Genomic DNA, 18,406 nt, shown 5'->3' on the forward strand with positions numbered 1-18,406 from the left:
GAAAATGAATTTCCTCTGAAGTGTCTGAAGAAGATAAGTGACCACTTTTTTGCACACCTTGGCCTGAAAGTGAATGCATTTTTGTTATAACTGCAGGAGTTCTCCCACATCTAATGGAAACGGCATTAAAAAAAAGAAAGTGTTTCACTGGATGAAAGTACAGTATGGATTCAGCAGGAACTGAAGCAGCAGTTTTCAGCAGCTCTTTTTATCTGATTGCAACTGGGGTTCAAGTTATTGAACAGACAGGCAAATACACTCCTGCTTTAGTTTCAAATTGTGTTACCTTTTTCAGAGAAAAGGTTGGCAGAAAGTTGTGCCTGTGTTTTTAGTCTGCTGTCTTCAAACACATCCTCTTGTAAGGAATCAGAGATTATATTTATTTATTTTTATTTATTTATTCTATTTATATCCCGCCTATCTGGTCACTGAGACCACTCTAGGCGGCTTACAACACATAACATGAGAATAAATATAAAAAGAAATTATCACGCTAAATAGCAATTCTTCAAGATGGAAAAAATGAAAAATAAACCATAAAAGAAGAAAAGAAAGGGAGAGATTCAGAAATTAACTGGAGGGAAGGCCTGCCTAAACATCCATGTTTTTAATTGGTTTTTGAAAATACCCAGTGAGGGAGCCACGCGAATCTCCGGAGGCAGATTGTTCCAGAGGCGAGGAGCCACCGCGGAGAAGGCCCGGTTTCTTGTTTTTTCCTTCCGAGCTTCCCTTGGCATCAGGCTCCTCAGCCTCACCTCCTGACTCGCTCAAATGACACGGGTAGAGCTTGGTGGGAGTAGGCGTTCCGCCGCATATCAAGGCCCTAAACTGTTTAGGGTTTTATATGTAAGCATCAAGACTTTGAAGTCAATGAAGAACCGAATGGGCAGCCAATGCAGCGTGGCCAGAATAGGAGAAATATGGTGGTATTTTCTCCCTCCACTAAGGAGTCTGGCTGCATTCTGCACCACTTGGAGTTTCCGCGTCAACTTCAAAGGTAGCCCCACGTAGAGCGCATTACAGTGGTCTAATCTTGAGATTACAAGCGCATTACCAAGGTAGTGAGCGCCCCCGTATTGAGATAAGGTTGCTGCCGAGCTATCCGCCAGAGATGGAAAAAGGCAGTACGGACCACCGACACCACTTGAGTCTCCATGGTGAGCGCCGGGTCCAGATGGATCCCCAAGTGCGAACCCCACTCTTTGCAGCAAGGGTCACCCCCCAAACAAGACAGAGTCACCCAAGCCGCCGATAGTGGGGGCACCCACCCTCAGAACCTCCGTCTTGTCTGGGTTCAGCCTCAGCCCATTTTCCTGCATCCATTGCAGTACGGTCCCCAATCAGCACTGGAGGGACAGAACGGCATCTCCTGCAGTTGGTGAAAAGGAGATGTAGAGCTGGGTGTCATCAGCGTACTGATGACACGATGCCCCACACCCCCTGATGACCCCACCCAGTGGCCTCATGTAGATATTAAACAGCATTGGGGAGATAATCGACCCCTGTGGAACTCCATAGTTGAGACTCCACGCAGCTGAGACATTCTCCCCAAGCTGTACCCTCTGGCGATGGTCCTCCAAGAAGGAACGGAGCCAGGCAAGCACCACCAATTCCCAACCTGGAGAGCCTCCCCAGGAGGATACCGTGGTCGACGGTATCAAAGGCCGCCGAGATGTCGAGAAGGACCAACAGAGATCTTTTACCCCTGGCAGCCTCCCTCAACAGGTCATCATACAGGGCGACCAATGCCGTTTCTGTACCATGGTGCGGCCTGAAGCCCAACTGAAACGGATCCAGGGCATCTGTTTCATCCAAAAGGGCCTGAAACTGGTCAGCCATCACCCTCTCCACCACTTTCTCATGAAAGAAACATGCCATTGTGACTGAGGTATTGAGAATCACAAAGGTGGGAGAGTTTGCACTTTTTGGTGTTAACAGTAGCAGAGTGAGGTACAAAAACTTGTTTAGCTAATACACTATATGCTACAGACTCTGGGGCAAAAGTATCTCTGCTAAAGAAGCATGCATATTTTCTTTCATAAAACACACAACTTGAGTTTGTGTGAGTGTGACACCCACATATTTCATACATGTTTGTTTTTTTCTCAATTTTTTGGATTACTGTTTCTGTGCTATCACTCTTTCCAATAAATGCCACTCATATTACTGTAACGCTTTAAGGATTAATCCCGTAGTCAATTTAGTCAGAAGAGTTCTGCTTTAATGAAAGATTCTCTTTTATTTTCTTGATGACTTTGTTGCCCTTTTAGGTTAGAGATAACCGTAAAATGGCACAGCATCCGTATCTGTTACCTTGGAAACAACAAGGTTTGCAAAGCTAGCTGGAGGCAATGATGGAGAAGATTCAACAACATCATGTTGATTTTTTTCTTGTGATATTGTTACTACATCTTTCTACCATTGGTTATTTCAAATATTTTGAAATTATCATTTCCAGTTTTGAATGAGTCATAATATTGTTAACACATGATTGTCCCCCACTCAGAATCAGAATTTATGGTACCAGAAAGTTTGTAAATCCCTGCTGAACACTGATGAAAACTCAATTTGTTCTCTATTAAAACCTCCTTCTTAACACGAGCTGTATAGGATGAAATCTGCTTCAGGCATTTCCCAGGAAACAACTGTCTTGTAATTTCTAGCCTTGTTTAATAAGAGCTTAAATGCAGTTTAGTGAGATTTTCTGCTATTCATGAGATTTACAGATTATAGCCGATTTAATTTGAACTTTTGCTTTAAATTATTTGGTTGTGCCAATTATAAAGTGAATTATTGATTATTAGCATTTGCTTGTATAGCAAATACTGGGTACTTGTATTTTCATTTAGCTTTGACATAGAATTATTGCCAGTTTTTAGGTATTTTTCATAGGAAAATACATTCTGAACATCCGTCAGTTATGTATACTTAAAGGATAACACTGAGTTTCAGTTAATTTGATGGCTTTTTTTGGTTTTGTTTTCAAGTAATCTTCACATGTTAAGCTTTTCCTTGGATGCAGTACGGTTTAGCATTTTTATCAGTTTTGTACGTTTAAATAAGCGAAGTATCCAATATCTCAGAAACATTTTTTAAAACTCTGATTTGGGCCCACAATTGAGTAAAAGAATTGTGTGAACTTTATAACATTTTAAAAATGTCTTGCTAGAGAAATACAATTGTGGAACCGTGAAATGAATGTATAGTCTAACAACAGTATAAAAATGTATGCCCATTAATTCAGCCCTTGTATATTTAAATATCAGTGCTCTTAACATACTGTATTTTCCCATGTGTAAGATGATACTTTTGTCTAAAATCTTTAGACTAAAAATTGAGGATCGTCTTATACACAGAAGTAAGCTGAGGAGAGAACAAAATGGCACATACCTTGCCTCTGCAAACAGGCTGCCTCCAATCACGTGGCTTAGCTTCCTACAGTCAGGAGACTTAGTTTCCTCCAATCATGAACCTTATGTAACTGATGTCAGCTGATGCGGCACAAACTAATTGGAACATACCTCATTACCTCATTGGAGTTGGAACCTGTAGGCTCAGATGCAACAGGGACTCGTAATGTCCGAGTGTTCTGAGCTCAGAGGTTGAATATTCAAAGCTAAGTTTTCTTAATTTGGGGTTAGAAAAGTGCGGGGGGCATTTATACACGAGGGTGTCTTATAGACAGAAAATATGGGAGTTGCCTTGTTAAAAGAAATATATTTTCCATTTTGAGGCCATTAATAATACGACTATATTGGAAGTTTAATTGCAGTATCTTTTTTGTTACTGTGTCCGTATTGTTGAATTAAAGCAAGAGCTGGTTCTGATTTTTAGAGATCAACATCACATGGTTTTTGTGTCAATATTTGCCTCCTCATGGAATAACGTTTAGACCAGTTGTAAACTGTGTGGTATATTAAGACTCCAGCACTCCAGATACTGGTTTTCCTGCTTTTTCCTCTGTCCTTATTTATTAAATTTGTATACCACATAATCTAGTGGTGTGCCACTACTTTGGGTGGTTTCCAGCATTCCTTTAAGAATTGTAATGTCCAAAGTTGTCATCATTCTTCTGTATAGTCGTTATGTTGTGTGGTGTTCTGTTTTTGTATACAGAATACAGGTATCTCAGTAGTGGATTTCTAGAGTTTAATTGTTCATTATCTTTATTTCATTTCAGGTTTTTAACACATACTCTAACGAAGACTATGACAGGAGAAATGATGAAGTTGACCCAGTGGCGGCCTCAGCTGAGTATGAACTTGAAAAACGTGTGGAGAAACTGGAACTCTTCCCAGTAGAGCTTGAAAAAGGTTTGCATTCTACACATGCTGTGTTTCTGATTTTCTTACAGATATGAACTACTGCTCAGATCTGTAGTAGCACTTTTCAAAAAAAATGGATATGAAACTGTTCCATGGAAGCTTTGAGAAATGAACAGTGGTGTAATATATGGTTTGGAAACCACTCCAAGACAATCCTTCAAAAGGCACTGTCAAGGAATGTGCATTGAAATGACAAATGTAGTTCGGTGTATGTGGTTATAAAGTGGTTGTATTATGGCATTCACTCCCACGGGAAATCAGATTAGCTACATTCCTGATAAGCTACTGGCAGGCAGCCAAAACGGTATTGTTCAAAGATCTGTTGTCCCTTGCAATTGGTTTTAAAATTGGCTCTTGGAGAATGTTTCAAATATGCTTTCAAAAAACATTGTCAGTTCAAAAAAAAATAGTGGCCAAAATTATATTTTGAAATACTGATCATGTAGAGGCAGTTACAGAAGCAGCCTCTGTATTTTGCTGATTGTTTTGTCGTGTGCATAAGGGATTTCACAAGGCATGTTTCAACATGCACTGGGCCCTCAGCAAGCTCAAACTTAGTGGTTGTGTGTGATTTCCAGTTTACGCTGCACAATTGCAACAGGATTCTGGACAATGTTTTAAATATATTTTTTAAGTATTTTCATCTCCCTGTTGTGTGCTCCTTTATGTGGTCTGATAGGCAAGCAGGTGATAAATATAGTAAATATATTGGTAAGTAAATAAACAAAGCAGGGGAAAAATCCTAAATAAATATATACAGTGGACCCTTGACTTACAGAATTGATCCGTATTGGAACGGTGGCTGCAGGTCAAAAAGTCTGTAGGTTGAGGCTCCATTGACCTACAATGCATTGAAAACCGATTAATCCATAACAGGCTGTTTTTTGTTCCATTTTGTTTTTGGTTTTTTTTTTCCCGGTCTGTAGGTCGATTCTGTGGCTGCAAGTCGAACCTAAATTTTGCAGCCAGAGAAGTCTGTAACTCGAATAGTCTGTAAATCGAGCCGTCTGTAATTTGAGGGTCCACTGTACTGAGTAGGCATTGCTTGACCAGGAAGGGACTCTTATGTGTTGTGGTGAATAGCTGAGTGAAAGTATTGCTACAGCATAATAAAAAATGCATAAAATCACACATAATGTGGAGAAGAAGAACTGAAATACATTTTCCCCCTTCTCAGTACTAAAACCTGGGATCATTCAGTGAAACTGAGTGGGAGAGATTCAGGAAATAAAATGAAGTAATTATTTACTGGCTCCTCACCTAACTTTCAACATTTATTACCAGAAGATATGGTAGTGAATGCCCAATTTGGATTGCTTTAACAGGGGATTAGGTATGTTTATGGAAGATAAGAATAGCAGTGACTACCAGCTGTCATGTAAGCCACCCAGAGACCTTTGGGAAGTGTGGGTGGCATATTAAATAAATAAATAAATAAATAAATAAATAAATAAATAAATAAATAAATAAATAAATAAATAAATGTTATTTCTAGCTTCATAGGGTGAATGCCTTTGACCAGCAGTTGCTGAGAAAGAGTGAGAGGCAATTGTTGCTTTCATTTTCTCTATGTTGCCTTGTCATCTGTGGATGACAAGGCAACAGAGTGCTGAATTAAAGGAACAGAGTGCTGAATTAAATAGACCTCTGGTGTAATGCAGCAGAGTTCATTTACTCATGTAAACTCCCCCTAGCTCCAGAAGAGGTTGGCCAAATGCCATAGAGGGCCAGTCTTATTCGTTCAGTACCTCTTTGGCCATGTAGAACTAGATTTGTATTTGTGTTTGACCCACACTGTGACTTCAGTTTCCCTTCTGGAGAACAACTGTTCTGGAAGGCAACTATGGCAGAAGGAACAGAGACCTCTTTTTCCTTCCCTTGTGAATAATAATTGAGAATGCTGGGCCTGTTTTGAAATAAAGAGGAAGTTGGTTCGCTGAATCAGGTAGAACTTGCCTATATTTAAAGTGTATCACTTTTATATTTAAAGTGTATCACAATGTATATCACATTGAGGAGAATCATCTAATCATCATTATTGTCGTCATCGGGGCTTTGGGAACAATATCAAGCAATTTCACACAGTATTATAAGCAGTTGCAGATTCCAGAAATAACATCATCAGATCTATAAAAACCAGCAGTATTAGGAAAAGCATATATACTATGTCAATATTTAACAGTTACTAATTTTTTGATTAAATTTGTATCTGTAATTTAATACCAGCCAATGCTTTTCTAATTTTGATTCACTGTGCCTAGTATTTTTGAATCATCATCATTTTGTCCTTTGAGCATGTTGTTATAAAACCATACACTAAGATTTTGTGGAAGGCTTTATTCAAATACAGAGAGAGCAACCTTGAAGATATATTCCTCTGAGTGAAAAATGTGCTTAACTTTGTTTTTGCCCTTCTCAGATGAAGATGGACTTGGCATCAGTATTATTGGAATGGGTGTTGGAGCAGATGCAGGCCTTGAGAAACTGGGCATTTTCGTCAAAACTGTAACAGAAGGTGGGGCAGCCGAAAGAGATGGCAGGTAAATCAAAAATTGACTATTCCTAGCTTACCATTTCTGAAACAGTAAAACTGATACGACACCGTGAACCACCACTGCTAGTTCTCATGGGCTATGTTGTTTTTGGAAATGTGTCTACATTCCATAAACTGCATTATCGGATCAAGGATAGGAAAATTGGCCATGGAGAAATAACTTTGTTGGATTACAACTCCCAGAATCCACCAGCAAGCATGGCCAGTCATTGGAAGCTGTGGGAGTTCTAGTACAGCAACATCTGAAGGCCCTGAGATTGTAAAAGACTACTAATTATTAAGGCTGCATCCTTCTAACTTTACAGCAAGTATAGATTTCAGTATTATTTCAGTGCTGGGATTCCATGAGAGAAAAAAATTTTATTCACAGAGAAAATATTTTCTGGTAGACAGCAAGTAGTCTTCCAACATGTTTAGGGGCCCAGGTTATGAGGAGTGGAAGCTGATCATTATGGAATTAACTGTTGTTTATAGGCTGGTCTGGAAACCAATGATTGATGATGAATGTAGAAAGGACAGAAGATCACTGTGTGTATGCTTGTGTATATGTGTGTACATATGCTGATCCTTGAGCTGAAATCACATGCGGCTCCAAAAATATGGTGAATTCCTGATTTAATAGCACAACTGTATTCATGTTTACTCAGATGCAAATCCCATTGTTTCCTTAGGATTCCAGTCTAAGTATTAAAGGCTGGAATAAAAAGGTGAAGTTGAGAGATCAAACATTCCAAGAATTTCTGTCTGTGGCCCGAATCCTACTGTTTTTTGCCCAAGGTTTGTGTAACTTGCTGTGGTTGATTGAGTCTAACTGATGAGGTGTTGGGGCATGTCTTCATCACATGCCTGGCCATGCTCCTGATTGCACTGTCTCTTGGTATCTTATCAGTTAGCCACAATCAGTCATGGGGAATTCCACAAACTTTACACAAACACCAATAGGATTTTGACCTATATCCCACTGTGCTCACAGAAGTGTGCCCATTCTGTAAATGAAGTAAAATTAGTTCAGGAGATTGCCACTGGGCTGCGAACCTTTATTACAGGCTCTTAATTATTCTGGATGTGCAGGTTTTCACTTTTCTGAAAAAGTGGAGCTATAAAGAAATGGAAATCATACTGGCACTAAAGAGGTAATGCAGCCTTCAGTGGAATTTTAACAGCTACATCCTAGAATCAGTATTACCTGTTCCACACTTCTTGTTGCTGCTCTTTGTTTTCATGGTCCATTAAAAATTATTCAAGGTTTCAATTGCTGTCTGCATTCATTGCATTCCATTGGTTTATAATGCATGTTTTCTAGTTCGTTCTGTCTGTGTAGGAAGCTTCAGCACACTTCCTGTCTGAATCAGGACCTTTTCCTGGTTGGAAAATTTAATTGCTATCAGGTCTTTCCCTGCTTCCTGAACCTCATGTTTTCCCTTAGTACTGTAGTTTTTAAGTGCAAGCAAAGTTTTGCCTGTTTGGAAATTCTTAATATGCAGACTCTACTTTTGAAACAAAATGAAAGAGTACTGTTGGCTTTGTATTGGAGCCTTATCTTCAGAGATTAGGCAGAATATCCCTGAATCTATGGGGGACAGGTCATCTCATTTTTCCAGGCTGCTCCTCACAAATTTATTTTTATGGATCAAGACACTATTTTGAAGTGGCTCGGCTATACTTTAAAAAAAAAAGCAAATAAGCCACCTACTCTGAGAAATTTTTTACTAGGGAAGGAATAGATGACTGTTGGTTACGGGCAGCTTACTTAATTTCTCTGTGTTTGTGTAGGTGTCTGTGTGAATATGTCTATATATGTTCCCCAGCATCATCTGCCCAATCCACTAGATCCTCACAGGCAAGGCGCCTCTGAGTTACCATCCCAAGGGAGGTCCATAAGTCATTTTGAACAGGTCTGGCCTTCTTTGCAGTGGCTCCAACTTTGTGGAACCAGCTTACAGAGAAGCTTTACCTGTCCCACTCCCTGTGGAAATTTAGGAGGCAACTGAAGACATGGCTTGTCAGGGTGTTTTTTCACACTGACCCTCATTGATCACTCTTTTTCATCTGCCATTTCTCTGCATTATTGTGTCAGCCAACTGTCTTATTGGTTAATTGTTTATGATTTCAACAGTTCTACTTCCGTTTCTGTTTTGTGTTGCTTTTTTATTGTGAACTGCCAGAGTAGTGCCTTGGCACTAATGGGAGCAGTACACAAATCAAATCAAATAAATAATTAAATTTAATGAAAGAATTACAAATCATTAAGGCATTTCTGCTGGTAACGAGTGTATTTTTACTGAATGCACAGAAAAGAATATTGATAACGCATCTGTGAGTCTGTTACTGAGGCCTCATACAAATGTCTGGATTCACATGAGTAAATTAAACTGGCATAATGTTGAGCCTGCTTCTGACAGTGAAGCAGATGTGTATGCCAGTAAAGAAAACACACAACTAGTAAATACATCCCTACATGTACTAAAATACAACTAAAAAAGAATAAAGAAGGGCCTGGTTCAGCTCACCACAAGTGCTGCAGCAGTACTTGTAGGATGTTGAAGGGAATCAGTAAATGCTTGTTTTCCTCCCACCTCAGAGTAAAAAAAGACATTACACTGACCACATAGAAGTGGAGCTCCCTTAAGAGATAAAGCTCATTTGTTTATCCCAGTGTGAGGTTTCATAGAAATTGTAAAACTGTACATTTCTCACCTCTGTCAGGTGCTTTTGTTTGGTGATGTGTCTTTGCAGATAAGCACACAGCTTCATTTTCAAGTTGACTGCATAGAGATGGTTTTTTGTAGGGAAAAGATTTTTATTGTCTTGTAACTGAAAGTTGTCTTGTCTAGTTTGGGCCTCGGTGTGCACATTCACTGGTGTGCATGTAGATAGCATGAGAGGCCATATATGGAATGGGAAATGTTTTTGGAAATGTCCCCATTCAGAACAGTGCTTCATCTCTTCGGAAACCCTTTGTGTTCCTAAGCATGAATAGTTTGCTGTGAACAGAGAAGAAGCATGAATAGTTTGCTGTGAACAGTGGGAGGCATGCATTCACCTTCGATGTCTCCCTAAGGGCCATCCCTTTGTCTTTACATGTACGTAGGTATTCCAGTACGAGGAGAAAGGGGATGCTTAGTGCATATGCACTGTGCCTACAATGGACTGGATCATACTGTAATATGTTTTTTATACAGAACTGGGGGGATGTTACATGAGCAAGCTCTCCTTTTAAAATTTGTTTTCTCTGATAACAAGAATGAATTACGCCCACATGCTGACTAATATATTGCAACTGGAAATTTAATATCTTATGTAAAGACTTGTTTTTTAACTTTATCTCAAATGCAGTCATTTAATATAATTAGTCCAGTCCTAAAGAAATGCCACTTTGTATCTATAAGGATTGCAAAATTACAGTAAATTTAAGCAACTCATGCTGAAGGTAAAATGCCAGTGTGTGCGTGTGTGCATGCACACACGTACGTGTATGAAATGTGTGAGAGCTCTGGCTGTTAAAGGGTACTCCCACACACACTAACAGTGACAATATAATTAGATTTAGCTACCTAGGTGTCCTTGGACATGAAAATATCTCCCTTATATTTGGAGCCCCATAAGAAAGAACGTATTATACAGATGAGACTATGCCAATCCATCCAAAAATGAATCAGAAACAGGAGGCAGGCATTAACAAGTAGGAAATTAGAAATGAAAATAACTTTGTAACATTTAGTTCTGAGTTGTTTTTTAGGGATTTTATTTTTATCTCCAGTTTCTTCTTCAGCAATCTCAGAATTCACAGGAGAGGATATTTTAAGGCATAGTTCAAACCAAAGTGTAAAAAATAGTCTGTTTTTTTAATAACTGTATTAACAGTGATATATAATAAACCAGCACAGATTATCGTAATGTCTATTGGAAAATTCTCCTCCTCAAGCCTCATTGAGAAGTATGGAAGGTTCTGAAAAGCTTCAGAACTACTGGGTCCTGTTTAGTAGAAGTTACTCATTTCATTTGGTCTTGTAGAGGAACCTTCTTGGTGTGTCGTGCCCAATTACAATTATGTATTCTTAGTTAAGAACAGAACACTTGTCTCATTGTTTGGGTGTACAATAATGCTGGATAAAAACCCTTAACTTTAACACTGATTATGGAATTTTGTAAGCTGGAAGAACATCAGTTTATTATTTATTTGAAGTATGTCTGCATATTGAAGAGCTTAATTTCAAATTTCAGATAATGAATGTTAACATATATTAAGCTTCTTTTATAAATCTGCAGATAATATGGCAGATGGCAGCAGTATATTGCCAGAAGTTATTTGTTAAGTTATTTGGCAGCAGTAACCCAATTAATTAACTAACCAATGTGTGAACAATGTTATTTAATGCTTAACACCAACAACATTGTATAGTATGGAAGTGTACAGTATTAGGCACAAATAAGAGAATATCAGTTTTTTGAAGATTAATATCTTAAGAATATAGAAATATGCAAAAATAGTACAACACTGTTCTTTTGGAAAATGTATTTGCGATAGTACCCGTAACATTCATGACTTAATAAATTTATAAAGCACATCCCGTATATGACATGAAATATGACAACATCATTTTTAATGCACCTTCCAAAAAGTAAAATAACAAATGAGTCATTCACTGGAGGACATGGCAGTTGGCAGTGGGTAGCACAATGCAGGTGAGAACAGAAAGATAGAAGGAGAATGAAATGTGAGCTGAAATGGTATGTTTATCTGCTTATTTCTGTTACAGAGAATTATAGAGCTCAAAGAGCCATGAAAGTCATCTCATCCCATTCTCTGCCCTAAGGCAGGACTGTGCACAAATTAACCCCCTTACAGATGAACCCACATTCTCCAAATTACAGAGTACCAGAAGCTGTGATAAAAGTGGGGGAGGCAAACCATGCCATAGGCAAGGAAGAGTTTAACAAAGCAGCACAGGCCAAGTGACTTTACTGTTATGAACTTGTGCAGAATAAAAATATATTAGCTAGATCTGTTTTAGAACCTCTTGTTTGATTGACATGTAGTTCCAAAATAAAAGGTGTTAATTTGGCTAATACAGTAATTGCACCATTTAATATTATTATTAAATAATAATGTTCAGAAATCTCCTTAGAGTAGATTTTTGAACATTTCCTGTCAACTGATACAAAATAGCTCAGTTCCTAGATTAATTTACATAATTTTTGTAAGGTTAGTTTCCAGGTCTTCCCTCCCTCTGTAGTGAGTCTCAAGCCACCCCTGAAAAGCTTCTTCAGATGGTTGGAAAATCCTCCTGACCAATTTGTGATAGGAATTCAAGCCTGACTTTGGCTCACTTTCCTGAGAGACGTTTGACTGCTAAAAGGAGAAGCTGGTGTGAAACTTTCCTACTACAGTATATCTTTTGTTTGGTTAACTTATCTCAAAGTACAAGTTTCAGTTCTGAAATGATGGTAAGATGGCTATTTGTAATTATACAGTTTAGTAGCAGTTGGACACATTTCTGTTTATCAAATGTCACAGCATATGAAGTGTGCTGGCTCATTTGTTAGTGCTGTTAAACATAACCTTTGGAGCTGCCAAAGCAGATATTGGGAACCTTTCATACTTGTTAAGGGATATTTTAAAAGGCTGGGAGATTTATTTCCCCAAATACAAGCAGTGGTATGATGTGACTATGCTGTTGAATTAAGTCAATTATTTGGTAGAAAATGTTATTTATCCTGCACATACTTGCTGAATCATACAATTCTGTCACTGTAGGGCACACTTACTCCAGATAATAATGTTCAGGGGAGATTCTCTATTTTAAATGTGAACTTTACTTTAATATGAAGCAAGGTGAGTGAAAGACTGACCTGCAAACCAAGAAAAGTAGAAAGTTGCTTGGTTTCATAGTTGTTTATTTCTAGTTATGAGCAATTCCTGACAAAATCTCAGAAACAAAGGGGACGGGATTTGCCCTCCCACCCGGAATAACCACGCAAGACGAAGTTTGTGGGTAAATCATGGGCCATGCTTTATTTGGAATCCATTCCATTTCCATAAACATTGCCACTCCTGGCAAAAAAGGGGGGTCCTGCTGTAGTACAGATTCAGGATAGTTCTTGATCATCAAATGACCATTTAACAGCCAGCCGGCTGTGCTCCGGCCTCAGTCACCCCCTTCTTCCTTACCAAGGGATCACTATCGGCCTCCATTCTCCCAGACCCTCTTTCGCTCTCTCTGTGCCGACCTTGGGTCCGGGTGCATCCCCAGCACATCGCAGCTTCCCAGCACTGAGATCGCCTGATCGGCAGTGCTGCGAGCTGAGACGCGCTGCCATTTTCCGTCATTAACCTATAATCAAGTTCGAATACCGCTTGAATCCGCATTACCCGCCCCTGCGTGACCATGTTCTACTGCCCTTATTAAAACTAAACCTCCTAACCTAGTGCGGGATAGGCGAAAAATCCCTGCCTCCACCTGCCAATCAGGAGGCGGTTCAAAAATCCCTATCCGGCCCCCAGCAAAGGGCGACTAGCTACTCTCGCACTAGTCTATAGGGCGGGCGGGTGGGATGCCGTTCTCAAGAACAAAAGGGGAGCTACCAACGTGGCTGCCCCCTTAAATATGCCCTGCTCGGCCCACGCACCTCGGCTGATCTCGGGCAAATCCTGTAGGCTTGCATGGCATCCGGGAAGGCTGGCAAAGGCAACGCCTCCTGTTGGGCCCCCTCCCGGCGTTGGCATTATAACCAAGAAAGGTGAAACTTCAGTGCCATGTACTGCTCTGTAACTCACCACAACGCATTTGGGATTAATGTGTTTGCATTGTTCATACCGCCATACTTACAAATTTGCCATTGTATCTGATACTGAATAATTCCAATTTAGTTTGTTTACTTAGTTTATTCTATTAAAAGTAGAGAAAAAGTATGTCTGGAATTCACTGATAATTTCTCTTTGAAACCCTCTTCATTGTAACTTAAATCGACTGCAGGACCTTATTTGCACGCTGCAGATTTAATCATTTATTGCTTCCAAATGGCAATTTTATCTTTTAAAAAATACTATCTTTTTATGTTTTGCTGGAATATTCCTTACTTAGATGTTCTTCGTTCTTTTTGTTTTCCCTGAAAGGATCCAAGTGAATGACCAAATTGTAGAAGTTGATGGAATCAGTCTGGTTGGTGTGACACAAAACTTTGCTGCAACTGTTCTCAGAAATACCAAAGGAAAAGTCAGGTAATCTTGAAAAATTAGTGAACATTATAAATACAGTGGTGACCCATTGACGATTACCCCACTCCACGACAAATCTGCTTTACGATGGGGTTTTTGCGATTGCAAAATGATGTTTCAAAGGACGATTTCCGCTTCATGACGATCAGTTCCCTGCTTCGGGAACCGATTCTACGCATTACGACGATCTAAAAACAGCTGATCGTCGGGTTTCAAAATGGCCACCCGTTGTGCAAAATGGCTCCCTGCTGTGTTTAGGTCGGATTCCTCGCTTAACAGGCACCGGAAAATGGCCGCCCTATGGAGGATCTTCGCTGGACGATGAGGTATTTCGCCCATTAGAACGCGTTAACCGGTTTTTAATGCATTCTAATGGATTTTTTACTTTAGCTTGATGACAATTTCGTACAGCGATTTTGCTGGAGCGGATTATCCTCGTCAAGTGAGGCACCACTGTACTTGATACTTCCATCATACTTTCTGGTGCTACACATAACACACTGTATGTAAATGGACTGAAATGACATATTTGGTCAGAACAGAATTTGGGAAAATGACTTTTTTGAACTACAGTACTCTGCATCAGTTGATGGATTCTGAGAGTTGTGCTACAAAAAGTTAGCTTTCCAAGCTGTGAATAAGAAAGCTTTTTACTACAATACATCATTGACATCTAGGGAAGAGCTAAGAGGGCTTGAGGAGAGGAGTATTTGTTGTAAGTGGTCTACAGAGTTTTCCGGAGATCTTAAGTGTATCTTTAAGTCTTATTTGTAGTGGTGCCATCTTTACCTATTTAAACTAAATGTGCTGGATATTATTCTGTCAGTTGTTACTTCAAACTGTCAGATCTATTTAATATAAGGATTGCTGGCTTCTGGCTGTTTTCCTTTTATCAGTCACAGAAGTCTGCAAGCTTTTAGTCAGTTGCTGGAGTAACCTTAAAAATGTGGAGCTTTCTCTGTAAAACAGGCTGTGCACGTTAATGTTAGAATTACATAGTGTTTGAAAACCAGTTGGGTATTTTGTAAAAATTTTTATCTCATAAACTTATTTCTCTCAAAAGTCTTCACATCCTCATTTTATGGCTAGTAGAACAAGTTATCTACCTGGTGTGGGTTTCCTTATGTGTTCCATTTAACCTATTGGCCAGTTTTTTATTCTTATGTACTGTCATGTCACATTCAACTTACAGTGATCTTAATAGGGTTTTCAAGGTATGAGAGATATTTAAGGAGTGGATTTACCATCACCACCCCCCAATGAGTTTCCATAGTCAAGGGGGGAATTGAACCTAGGTCTCCTGAGTCTTACTCCATCATCCTATCCACTACACTGTCTTAGACTCAGCCAGTTTAATCTTCTTATATTGTTGGCACAATTTCACATCTCATAATAGAGCTCAGAAATGTTTTTAAAGTAACAGGTAACTACGTACCTTTGTTGTTGTCATTTGCCATCAAGTCACCTCTGACCCATGGTGACCTATGCATGAGTAACCTCCAGATTGCCCTAAGATTAACCACCTGTTTAAACTCTTGCAAACCTAAGGCTATGGCTTTCTTTACTGAGTCAATGCATCTCGTTCATACCTCTACAGTTTTATCTCCTTTTAAAACTTGTACAGTGGTGCCTCACTTAACGGGCGCCCCGTTTAACGATGAAATCGCATAGCGATTAACTTTTTGCGATTGCTTTGCGATGTTCCCTATGGGGAAAAATCACTTTGCGATGATCGGTACCCTGTTTCACTTACCAATCATTGCAAAGCGATGATTTTTTAACAGCTGATTGGCGGTTCCAAAATGGCCACAGGGTAAAAAAAATGGCCGCCCGCTGTTTTCTTGGACGGATTCCTCGCTTACCAGGCAGCGAAAATGGCCGCTGTATGGAGGATTTTCGCTTAAAGGTGAGTCTGAAGCCCATAGGAATGCATTGAAGGGGTTTCAGTGCATTCCTATGGGCTTTTTAATATTGCATAATGATGAAATCGCTTTGCAGCGATTTTTGCTGCATGAATTATCGTCGCTATGCGAGGCACCACTGTATCTACTTTTAAAACTTGACAGGACATTTTCTTTACCCTGTTTGTTTGCTTGCTTGCTTAAAATAGTTTGGAAGGGAAGTCCAGTGCCTAAATCAAAATGCAAACCAGTATTTATATCCAGCTTTCTGCTTTTAAAAGTTGCCAAAGTAATAACCTGGTTATTGGGAAACATCAGTTTTCATAAATAATTACAGGTTATTAATATGTTTGTTGTATTCTAATCAAATGGTGTTTTATACTCTTCAAACAAAGCTCCATGTATAGCACATCACATTAATACAGCCTGAATGTTATCAGAGCATAGATAACTGGGACAATGTTGTCTCTTTTGAGAAGACGCCATAGCCTTATTGCAAGCATCATGTAAATAATGGTCAAACATTTAAAATTTAAGATTGTGTCTGTGTTGAGCTGCTATACTTTGAGAAATACATCTGAAAAGTAAAGACTTCAATGTCTTTGTCAGTTTTACTACATTTGAAAGTAAATTTCCCCATGTCATAATAATGTTTAATGCCCAGTATTTATAGATTTTATATAAACTTAAACATTTAGGGGACTTCTAGATGTCTGTGCATGCTGGATTTGAAATAGAGAAGCCAATGCTTGCTATTGAAACTATTAAAATAAAAAGGAAAGGAGATATAAGATGAAACGAAAATGAAACAAGTACAGTACTGTGATGTTGCTATATAAATCTATGCCACTGCGACCTTTTACGTGTGCAGTTTGAGTCACCAAGTTGATCATACTGCAAGAGAAGACAACAAAGAAAGATAGTTAAAATGGTGAGGACAGTGGAGCTGGGACTTTGTGGTGATGAACAGCTAGCCACATTATGCTCTGTTTGTCTCTGTCCTGGGGGAATTTACCTAGTTACTGCAGTGAGAGAGTGCTTGTTTTGATGGACCTTTACTTGAATACAGCAAAGCAGTTTGTACTGTTTCAGTACTTCTGAGCTGCAGTCTAGATTTGTACTGTTTCTTTTTATGGGCTGTCTAACTTTCCAAACTGAGCCAGGAAAGTATCCGAAATAATAGGATTATGTGGGGTTTTTTTTAATGGAATGTTTTAGTCTCAGTAGATTAAAGCTAATACTAGTTTTGTGGGTCAGCAGTTCATGAAAAAAGAAGTATGCTTAGCACTATGCTTGACCTTCTTTGGCTGCACTCCAGTGGTCCAAATTCTCTCACTGCTAGATAGGTATGGGATGACATGACATGGGAGACTTGAGCACTTGATATTTCCACAGCACTTTTCCAGCTGAAACATAAAGGGAGACCTTTCCCAACATTTTCTTTAGGATCAGAGGAATATCCCTCTCTTCACTCAATGGGTGCCAATATTCACCCAAAAAGATTTAGCTCTGCTTTCTTTTATAAATGCTTTTTCCCAGGGCACTGCAGTAAAGCAAGAGCCTTAGGATTATGCTGGACAAAACATGTGGAACATGACTCTCTTCTCTGTAGCTGCTGTAGGAAGTGGGGAGATGTCATTAGGTCTTTGACTTGTTTCCAAAAAGAGGAGAAAGACTTGCAGCTGTCGGATTACCGCCAGCCGTGCAGTGCCTCTGCACTTCCACTTCTCATAGTGCATTGGGCACTTTCTGTCTGGAAAGTCCAGTATTGTCACTGTGATCAATGACTGGAAGTAGTGAAGATCAGAAAGCGGCTATTCTAGTTTTGACAGTCATGCATAAATGTACAGTAATTGTGCCTAAATCACCTTTCAGATTTCCTTACCCTACTGTGGGAAAAGAATTTGAGGGGGCAATTTCACAGAATTTCTTCAGGGGAAAAAAATTATCCCGTAATTTCAGGGGTGGTCACCTTTAACTGTGTTTGTGGCATAGTTTTCTTCATTCTTTTCAAAGGTGTCTTGTTTTGTGTGGTACCACTGCAAACAGTGACAATAGTGACTGTGTTGGGAATTCAGTTACCATTTTGTTTCCTTCACAGTGCTCTCTACCTAGTATCATACTAGGGCATTGTGGTTGTGGTGATAAGGTGGTAGCCCTTCCAAAATGATAGAGAGAGGAAGGAAGCAATGCTGCAAATTGACCTTCTAGGAAAGTAATAAAAAGATTTCAGAATGTTTCAGAGAAAAATGTATTCCAACAAATTTTCAGTCACCACACATAGTCATTTGTCAGACTTTGGCACCTTCCCCAGGCTTTCCAAATGCCACATTTTTCAGGGGTCATGATAGATGCATTTTGTATTTGATGCAAATACTTATCCAGCTTCATTTCTGTAATTCCTATA

General features: G+C 39.3%; 1 protein-coding gene across 14 annotated transcripts in view; it reads left to right on the plus strand.

Annotated features, from left to right (window-relative positions):
• Positions 1-18,406, plus strand: part of PPP1R9A (protein phosphatase 1 regulatory subunit 9A) — a 162,061-nt gene that overhangs the window by 70,249 nt on the left and 73,406 nt on the right. For all 14 annotated transcript variants that reach the window (XM_078378706.1, XM_073003195.2, XM_073003196.2 and 11 more), the window contains 3 exons: positions 4,181-4,313; positions 6,745-6,865; positions 13,997-14,101. In XM_078378706.1, coding sequence (XP_078234832.1) covers positions 4,181-4,313; positions 6,745-6,865; positions 13,997-14,101 — 359 coding nt within the window. The remainder of the gene's footprint in view (positions 1-4,180; positions 4,314-6,744; positions 6,866-13,996; positions 14,102-18,406) is intronic.

The sequence above is a fragment of the Pogona vitticeps genome, chromosome 6 (assembly GCF_051106095.1).
Source record: "Pogona vitticeps strain Pit_001003342236 chromosome 6, PviZW2.1, whole genome shotgun sequence".
In the NCBI taxonomy this organism is placed as follows: Eukaryota; Metazoa; Chordata; class Lepidosauria; order Squamata; family Agamidae; genus Pogona; species Pogona vitticeps.